Below are 9864 nucleotides of genomic sequence, written 5' to 3' on the forward strand. Positions count from 1 at the left end.
TTCGTTTTTTTGTTAAAAAGAAACGTTTCGCCCCTCATCCAAGAGGCCAAGAGGCATTTCATAAAGCGCATAAACAGTTTGTAAACACTGTCGTCAGCATAAATCTCTGTCTAAACTGAAGAAAATAAAGTCCCAAAGTCAAACTGATACGGACGTTAATCAGAAGAATCAAATGTAGTTGAAAATGTCACTGCAAATCTGTTAGAATCCAACAAACAAATTTAATATACGATTAAAAAGATCTTCAGCTGCTCTTCCGTGACATCTAGTGGTGTGTATGTGTAACTGCAACACGACTGAACATTTCTGTGACGGAGAGTAAATACAATATTTCAGACTATGTGAGGGGGGAAACAGTAAACTGAAAATAAAAAAGAGTTTTACCGTATAGTTTAGCATCCTCTACCATCCTTTGACTCCTCATCCTCAGGTTTTCTGTGTCTGCCAAAGCCCTCTTGTATTTATCCTGGAAAACAAAAACGCCAACAGGAATTAAAACAACCTCTACATTATGTACAAACTAAAATCTCAGGTTTATTTTACCAGTCAAGTGTAAATATTTTTAATGCTATTCTTTCAGACTAAGGACATCACTGGTACAGGAGAATGTCTAATACATCCATCATGATATAAACTTGACAAACTGTTCCATTGGCTTTAAAGTCCTTGTAGTTTGCATGACATCATACTTGTTGATACGTTTAAGTAATCGATTCAGTCGCTGAAATAGATGCACTTGAATGTATAGCAAGGTGAGAATTTGTGCTGCCACTTAGCAGGAATGGCAGCGGACCATATTTACCAGAGTAATAAACAAGTTCAGCCAATAAACTCAGTGTTTTCTTAACTGTTCCAATGTTCTAATGCTTTGACGTCACGGTTCTCGTAATTATATTTATTTTTTCTTTAGAAATAATCGTCTAATACACTTTGATATTGTACCAGAGGTCGTCGTGCTCTTGTCTGCCATTTCTATAAAACAGGGTACTGGGAGTAGAGACGTACCAGCTAATTTAAACTGTATCAATATTAACCTTTTCCTAAATATTAGCTATTAGCCTATCAATCTATCTCTCCATCTATCTAACAGTGATTTAGTGTATTGGAAGACAAAAGACTAGTTATGTCTAAATCCTATATAAAGAACAAGATACATAATATAAAGTTTAAATATGTCCAGGATTATGAACAAGAAAACTACATTTTAAACGTTTAGTTCAACTACATAAACTGGCAGCAGAGCTCTGATTAAACATGCAAAGTCCATAAAGTATAGTTTTAAACTAGGCAGGCTGAAACAACGGCAGAGCTTTGTAGCGTGCTGGGCCAACACGTTGTGAACTCTTGACCAGGACTGGTGGACGGTTGGATCCAGACGTCTGTTTTCACAATATAAATTATGTTATTTTGTTTTGTATTAAACTAAAACTAAGTTCAAGTATCTCTGGGTTTTGTTTACGAGTGAGGGAAGAATGGAGCGTGAGATTGACAGATGGACTGGTGCAGCGTCTGCAGTATTGTGGACTCTGTGCTGGTCTGTTGTGGTGAAGAGGGAGCTGAGCTGAAAGACAAAGCTCTCTGTTTACTGGTTGGTCTACGTTCCTGCCCTCAGCCGTGGTCCTGAACTCTGGGTAGTGACCGAAAGAATGAGATCGTGGATTCAGGTGGTTGAAATAAGTTTCCTCTGCAGGGTAGCTGGACTCTTTTCTTAGAGTTAGGAGTTCAGAGAGACTCGGAGTAGAACCTCTGCTCCTCCACATCGAGAGGAGCCAGTTGAGGTGGTTCGGGCATGTCCGACTGGGAGGAGACCCCAGGGAAGACCCAGGACACGCTGGTGATACTATGTCTCTCGATTGGCATGGGAACATTTTGGAGTCCTCCCAGAAGAGCTGGAAGAGGTGCTGTGGAAAGAGATGTCTGGACCTCCCTGCTCAAGCTGCTGCCCCTGAGACCCGACTTTAAAAGCAGAAGATAACGAATGGATGGAATAAACAAAACTACTGGTATGTGATTTTGAACTGATGAGCAAACACCAAACACATGGGCGTTACAATGTGTGGCTCCCACATATGAACAGTGTAATTAATACAAGTCCATGTTTTCAGCTGCTACTTCTTCAGGGGTCACCACAGCGAGCAAACTTGCATGAAATAGTTGGCAATTTGTTTTATGCTGGATGCCCTTCCTGATGCAACCTGGCTTTGAACCCGCAACCTCAAGATTACAAGACCGACCGCCAAGCTACCGCAGCGTCATAGTAAACGGTATAATGGCATACACATACAATCTAACAAAATGTCAGCCAAAAATCTCACCATGCTCCTTCAGAGGCTATTCCAACGTTCATTCCACTATTTGAAAACTCGAACTGAACTTAAGTCATTTAGAGCAAAATTAATTTAGGATGAAATGAACATATTTAAATGTATTCTACTTAGTTGTAAAAAAAAAAAAAGTCAAAAGACATATACAGGTATGTAATTGTACGAGTAAAAATACTGCTTAGATTTTTTTACTTAATAAAATATTCATTTATTCATTTACTTTATAAGCGTTTCCTGTTCAGCGTCACAGGAAGTTGGTGGCTCTCTTCAGCAGAACTGGATGAGAAGCAGGGTCCATCTTGAACAGGTCACCTGGCCATCACAGGTTTATAAATTATATCAATAAATGTTAAACCTGCCACATCTGGATTTACATCAGGACAGCCCAGCTAGGGCGGCACGTGGCAGCTGTTGCCTCTCAGCAAGAAGGTCGCCGGATCAAATCCCAGCCGGGGAACCGTTCTGGGTGGAGTTTGCATGTGTGGGGTTTCTCCTGGTGCTCCAGTTTCCTCCCACAGACCAAAAACATGCATGTTAGACTGATTGGTAACTCTAAATTGTCTCTAGGTGTGAGTGAGAGAGTGAATGGTTGTTTGTCTCGTTTGTCTCTATGTGTCCCTGTGATGGACTGGAGACCTGTCCAGGGTGTCCCCCACCTCTCACACTGTGAAAGCTAGATATGGGCACCAGTGACCCGAAAAGGAAGAAGCGGGTAAAGATGATGGATGGACATCCCAGCTGGATGAACGTGCCGACTTACTGTCATCTCCTTGAGCTGCTCCTCAAGCTGGCTTTTCTCCTCCATCAGGACTTTCTCTGCTGCGCTCTGCTCCATCTTCTCAGCCTCCTCCTCCGGCCCGGGGCCATTCTTCTGCTGGGTGGCTGTGCACAGCAGTCGTGGAGATGCTCTGGATGGGGAAGGCAAACAAAAACCCCACCAACACTTCTCTTTAGATTGTATCAGGACAGCTTCAGGCTCCTTCCACTCACACACAAGAACATTACACAATGACTGCACATGCTCAGTTACTCAATGGGTGTCGCTTTGAGGTCAGAACAGTGCAAGTTGTATTAAAGCTTGGATCACAAGTCTCTGCCTCAACCTGAAGCTGCATTCAAACATAAGCGGGCAGTGTTATCATTTACACACAAACATATGTAGTTTAACTATGAGACTGTCAGATTAGCTTCAGCTGTATTCATCTCCCTTTACGGTCATAATGTTCTTTCTGTAAACACATGCCAAATGTCAGACTGTATGAGTCGTGTGACTTAGCCCACCTCCAGCAGATTAAGTGCGGTGTGTTTGTCTTTTATAAGGTCAACCAGCAGGACGAGAAAGCTAACGATGCTAACCGACTAGCGTCATGGGCTGTCATGAAGAAAAACTACAATTTAAAGCGAGCGTTCCTTTAAAACAACAACATCTAAAGAACAAACTCTGCTCACCGTATCAGCGCAGGTGAAGCTACAAGCGAGTAGCTCTGTCTCACTGCTCGCACACACCAGTTCGCCATTTCTCTACTGTATAAAGTAGTGGCTGATGACACACGCTGTGACGGGTTGCACGAGCTTGAACAGAGGCAGCGGTCCGGCTAAGCCAATCAGATCTGAGCACTGTGACACGCGCGCCGGAACTGACCAATCTCATTCATCAAAGCGTCTGACGTCATTTTAAGTTTGGTTGACTTGAAGTCAAAGTTGAACGGTTTACACGTGACCAAGGACATTTAATTTCACTTCCGGCAAAATGGTGGAAAGAGTGCACACGTTTTTCTGAGCTTTGTTTACTTCGTCAGAAAATTGCCTTTTTTTCCCATCAACCTTAGCTTCAGTCTTCTGGTCAGCTCACAGTTATTGCTGGGTGTATTCTAGAAGCAGGCAACATGGAAGTTCATGAGAGAAATGAGGATGAGCATCTGGTCATGAGGGAACTGGATCCAACCGGAGTGTCCTCAAGGCAACCAAGAAGGAACTATTAGGGTGCATTCACACCAGCCCTGTTGTCCCGAACTCTAGCCCGTTTGCCTAGGAAGTCCGGTTCGTTTGCGGAGGTGTGAACGCGCCATCGAACTCTGGCCCACCTAAAAACCTAGGTCTCGGTCTGGTAGAAGAAAACAATAGCGCAGTACAGTGTGAATGCAAGCAGACCGGGCACCGCTCCACAAGCAGGAAGTGGAACTACAACGAGAACAGGAAGTGGACTACAACGTAGGGCATTCTGGGTAAATACAACCAAACGCGCGTTAACATTAGCAGGAGAAAATGGCTCGTGGTCAGACGTGGAGTGAAGAGGAGATAAAGGCCCTCATACAAGTATGGTCAGATGAAAATATTTCGCAGTTACTTGTTACAACTCACAAGAACAACGAGGTTTACAGGCTAATTAGTTTGAAAATGGAGGAGTTGGGATTCCAGCGCACAGCTGAACAGTGCCGCAACAAGGTAAAAAAACTTCGCCAACAATATATTAAAATACGTGACATGCTCAGGAAAAGTGGCAGTTCAGCAGACATGAAGGACAAGTTTCCTTGGTACGATGAACTAGATGTTGTTCTTGGCACTCAACACACGAGCAGCCCACAACATGTTCTGGAGTCCTACCAAGCAGAGACTCCGCCGCCATCCACCCTGGCACCGAGCGACTCCGAATCCACAGAGCAGGGTCAGGACTCAGAAAAAAGTGGTAAGTGGGTGACTATACTATGTAATAATGCTTGAGCAGACCTATTTCAGTATTGACATTATGCTTCATTATAAAATGAGCAGTTACATCTTGCCAGTTTGTGTTTATTTGCCCCAATTTATTATAAATAGATGAGCCAATATGTATAATTCCAGTGTATAACTGTGGTGACGTGTATGTAACATTTTAATCGTGCAGATAAAAGTGCCACTGACTTTGAAGTTGAACAGGCAGCCCCCACAAGCTCCCTGCTGGATGAAGAAAGGGGCCTACCAAGGCTGGCTGTACCTGGGGCTCAGAAAAGAAAGAAAAAGACAAAGGCTGACAGGTTTGAGAACTTGTGTGAGAGCTACATGGATGACCAGAGAAAAAGGGATGAGGATGAATGCAAAAGAATGAAGCAGGAGTCTGCGTCTTTTGAGAGCTTTTTAAAAATGCAGCAGCAAGCTGAAGAAAAACATTTCCAGTTAATGCAAGAGCAGCAGAAGGCCAACAGCCAGATGTTCTTTCAGATGATGTCTACGTTTCTTCATGCTGCAATGCCCCAATCCGTGACGCCACCTACCACACAGCAGTGGATGCCTCCTACTCAAGTCAGGCCCACTGCATCCTCTCACCACCAGCATAATACACCAACCCACCACACTGCACCAGCACCAGCCCAAACCCCACAGGAGCAATACATGGCAGCCACATCTCAGCATTCAGCATCTGTTATAGGTGATGTCAACAATGATATCTTTGATCTGTAGTTAATACAAGTGAAAATATCACAGTGAAGTATTTTGAAACTTTTTTTATTATTATCTGTATAAACAGTTTGAACAACTCATATGAAATTTGGTCAATAATACATACGTTAAAATGTTCAGAAGAATGTGTACAAAACTGTTGAACGTTCAATATTGAACTTTTATTTGAAACTTACTGCATCTCACTTCCGGTAAGATGGCGCCCATGTACATGGCTTGCAATCCACCTCTGCTGATGGTGTTCGGATTATTTTTGTTTTTTGTAGTCCTCATCAATGACATCAACTCTCTGCTGGTGTATGACAGACAACAACTTTTGGATCTTCGTTTTTCTGGCACTGAAGTCGCTTATTTGGACCATTATCAGAGTCCTGAGAAGCCCTTGGTTAAGGACTTTTTAGCTTTATTGGATTCATTTAATTTAACTCAGCATGTAAACGGTCCCACCCAAGAGCGTGGACATACACTGGACCTTGTTTTAACTCATGATGTGACTGTTAATAATCTTGTTATTGGTGATAATGTTTTTTCAGACCACATGCCAGTCCAGTTTGAGTTCACCCTCCCCCATCTAACTCCCAAGTCGTGCATTCCTGCACGTCGCACCCGGACCGTTAACCACTTCACTGCCGCACGTTTCACAGATGTTTATAACTCTGAAATGATCATTCAGCCCCCAGTGTTTCTCACCACCACTGAGGAGCTGACATCCCAGTTCAACTCTGTCTGCTTAAAGACTCTGGATCATGTTGCACCTGTTAAAACCAAAAAATCTAAACTCAGAGCAGAACCTTGGCTGAGTGACGTCACCAAGGCCGCTAGGCAGCAATGTAGGAGGGCGGAACGAAAGTGGAGGAAAGACAGGCTGCAGGTCTCTTTTCAAATACGTAAAGAGAGTTGGCGATGTTATCAGAAAACAGTAAAAGCTGCAAAATCAAAATTCTTCTCTGATATAATTAACTCAAACTCTCACAACCCACGTGTCCTCTTCTCCACCCTAAACTCTGTTCTCCACCTCACTGAACCATCACCTCTGGAAGCCTCGACTGAGCTGTGCGACAACTTCCTACATTTCTTTGTGGAAAAAATTGCGACCACCCGGGCTCTCATTTCCCCTCCAACTCATGACCCATCCATCCCACCTCAATCTGTAGCTCCTTTTGACCATTTTGAACCCATCACTCTATCTTCTCTAGAGCAGGTTATGTGCAGCTTGAAACCTTCTGGCTCCCCCTTTGATGTGGTCCCCCCTCGACTACTAAAGGAGGTGTTTCCAACTCTAGGCCCGTCCATTCTTGATATAGTAAACAGTAGTTTATCCACTGGCGTGGTGCCAAACACCTTTAAACATGCTGCCGTCCAGCCTCTCCTGAAAAAAACAAAGCTTGACCCCTCACTCGTTTCCAACTTCCGGCCTGTCTCCAAACTCCCATTTGTTTCTAAAGTACTAGAGAAAATAGTCGAGTCCCAGTTGAAGTGCTTCCTGGAGGATCACGCCATCTTAGAGCTTTTCCAATCTGGCTTTAAACCTCTCCACAGCACTGAAACTGCCCTGCTGAAGGCCTTTAACGGCATCTTCAGATCCACAGATACCGGTGATTCTGTGCTGCTTGTCCTGTTGGACCTCACAGCCGCCTTTGACACCATCGACCATGAGATCCTCATTGCTAGGTTGGAGCAGTGGGTGGGCGTCACAGGATCAGCCCTCAATTGGTTCAGATCTTACCTCACTGACAGATCCTTTTGTGTCTCCATCAAGGATTTTAGTTCCGCAGAGGCAGAGCTTAAATGGGGGGTTCCGCAGGGGTCCATACTGGGTCCCCTCCTATTCTCTTTATACCTGCTGCCGCTTGGTGCTATTTTCCGGAAACACAACATGCCCTTCCACTTCTATGCCGATGACTGTCAAATTTACTTCCCCCTAAGACACAATGGTACATGCTCTATTCAACCACTGCTCAACTGCCTGGCTAACATCAGGGACTGGATGGCTTTAAATTTCTTAAGTTTCAATGAAAAGAAGTCTGAAGTCATGTTGTTCCCTCCCAACGACACGACTACAAACCATTGCATCGACCTTTCCGCTCTAACCCTGTCAGAAAAACAAAGAGTCACTAATCTGGGCGTGATAATGGACCCTTCCCTGAAACTTAACAATCATGTAAACATGATTGTTAAATCATGCTTCTTCCAACTGAGGCGGCTGTCTAAACTGAAGCCCATATTGTCCAAAAAGAACCTGGAGACTGTAATACATGCATTCATTACATCTAGGCTTGATTACTGCAATTTGCTCCTGTTTGGTATCAGTCAGACCTCCATTGCACGACTACAACTGGTCCAGAATGCAGCAGCCCGATTTTTAACCAGTACAGGCAAAAGAGAGCACATTACACCAGTTTTGGCCTCACTGCACTGGTTACCGGTTCACTTTCGAATCCAGTTCAAACTACTCATGTATGTCTACAAATCACTGAACAAATCACTGAACAGTGTCACACCCCCCCCCCCCCATCTCTCTGATCTGCTACAACCGTATGTCCCACCACGCTCCCTGAGGTCAGCGGACCAGTTGCTCCTCACAGTTCCAGGAACTCGTCTTAAGCGCAGAGGTGACAGGACCTTCTCTGTAGCAGGACCAAGACTCTGGAACGAGTTACCTCTGCTTGTCAGACAGGCCCCCTCCCTCTCGGTTTTTAAGTCCAGTTTAAAAACTCACTACTATTCAATAGCTTTCAACACCAGATGATCTGTGTTTTGATCCTGTATGCTCTACACTGGTTTGTCGTCATTATCTGCATCGTTTTTATGTCTGTATTCTGATTTACTTCATTTTGTATTTTGCTTTGTGTGTTACCTGTTGTTTTGTCTGTACAGCACTTTGGTTGGCCTTGTCGCTGTTTTAAGTGTTTTATAAATTAAGTGGTATGGTATGGTATTTGTTACAATGTTGAAGTATTATTTGTTACAATAAAAAAAGTATGAACAAGTTGTCTTTTTCTTGCAAAACTGCAGCATATAAACACCTGTCAGATGCAGAGATAATAAAAAAACAACAACTTTATTTTGAAATGTAATGGCACAAAATGGTGTTAAAAAAAATATTAATTTACAACAGCATTAATGTGCCACGTATGCACACAGAGCATCCCTAATTCCCCCCATAGCTTGAAGGCCAATCTCTGGATCGACAGTCATACACATAATCTGCAGGCTCTTCATCCGTCCACTCCTCATTTGCTGTTTCACAGAAATTATGCAGAACACCAGGCTGATGATATGTGGCTTACAAAGGAAATGTGTGCTTCGCACCTCCAGCGCCCCTTCAAACGTCCAAAGGCCCTTTCAACTGTCTTTCTAGCCTGACTGAGTCTATAGTTGAAGTTTGCCTGTTGTGTTAAACCTCTCCCCTTACGAAATGGTTTCAGCAGCCAAGGCAGTAGTGGGTATGCAGCATCGCCGAGAATGTGTAGAGGTACATCCACATTTTTCAGCCTTTCTATCCAGCCTGGGAACAGTGTCCCATTTTCACCCCTACTGTACAAGAAAAAGTTGGCCAAAACCCTTGCATCATGAACTTTTCCCGGCCAGCCCACATTCATATCCCAGAATTTCATTTTGTTATCTACCATGCCTTGCAGAATAACAGAGTAGAAGTTTTTCCTGTTATAATAGTCAGCAGGATTCTCAGCTGGGTACCATCATTCACACCTGCAAACTGGAGTAGCTTCCATCGAGTCCTGAAACCCTGGACGATCACCATAAGCTCTGCATCAGAAGGGGTTTTTATATACAGAGGTTTCATACAACATTAAAAGCAGTTACAACCTGTTGTGTGACACTACAGGCTGTAGAGACGCCCACGCTGAACAGGTGGGAGATGGAGCGATACTCCAGATTTGTTGCAAGCCTCCACAGACATATTGCAGCCCGCAGCTCAACAGGAAGTGGACTACAATATCTAGTGTGCTGGCGTGTCAAACGTGATCGGAGGATGTCGCAAAGATGCAGAAATGATGTTTTTTGTCATCCTCAAGTTTCTTTGCCAATCTGTTTCATCCCAGGACCTGTTAACAACTTCCCACCAAGTTGATGATGGCGG

General features: G+C 43.8%; 2 protein-coding genes across 2 annotated transcripts in view; one reads left to right on the forward strand and one right to left on the reverse strand.

The window, feature by feature from the left end:
- The window catches only part of grpel1 (GrpE-like 1, mitochondrial), a 6448-nt gene extending 2551 nt beyond the window's left edge, over positions 1 to 3897 (reverse strand). The window contains exons 1-3 of the mRNA XM_037682494.1: positions 3774 to 3897; positions 3085 to 3232; positions 385 to 466 (exon numbers count right to left, since the gene is read on the reverse strand). Coding sequence (XP_037538422.1) covers positions 385 to 466; positions 3085 to 3232; positions 3774 to 3841 — 298 coding nt within the window. The 5' untranslated portion in view covers positions 3842 to 3897. The remainder of the gene's footprint in view (positions 1 to 384; positions 467 to 3084; positions 3233 to 3773) is intronic.
- A 494-nt stretch (positions 3898 to 4391) lies between these two features.
- Positions 4392 to 5783, forward strand: LOC119415368 (trihelix transcription factor GT-3a-like). Its single transcript, XM_037682503.1, has 2 exons — positions 4392 to 5010; positions 5209 to 5783. Exons 1-2 carry the CDS (start codon positions 4590 to 4592, stop codon positions 5760 to 5762), a joined length of 975 nt encoding a protein of 324 aa, XP_037538431.1. The 5' UTR covers positions 4392 to 4589; the 3' UTR covers positions 5763 to 5783.
- The last annotated feature ends 4081 nt before the right edge of the window (positions 5784 to 9864 follow it).

The sequence above is a fragment of the Nematolebias whitei genome, chromosome 1, assembly GCF_014905685.2.
Source record: "Nematolebias whitei isolate Nwh7 chromosome 1, NemWhi1, whole genome shotgun sequence".
Taxonomy (NCBI): Eukaryota; Metazoa; Chordata; class Actinopteri; order Cyprinodontiformes; family Rivulidae; genus Nematolebias; species Nematolebias whitei.

What these genes read in the sequence shown, in the direction of transcription:
- LOC119415368 (XM_037682503.1), top strand. Translation starts at nt 4,590, where the DNA reads ATGGCTCGTGGTCAGACGTGGAGTGAAGAGGAGATAAAGGCCCTCATA. An exon ending in TCAGGACTCAGAAAAAAGTG is followed by an intron (nt 5,011 to 5,208) that starts GTAAGTGGGTGA and finishes TTAATCGTGCAG; the next exon opens with ATAAAAGTGCCACTGACTTT.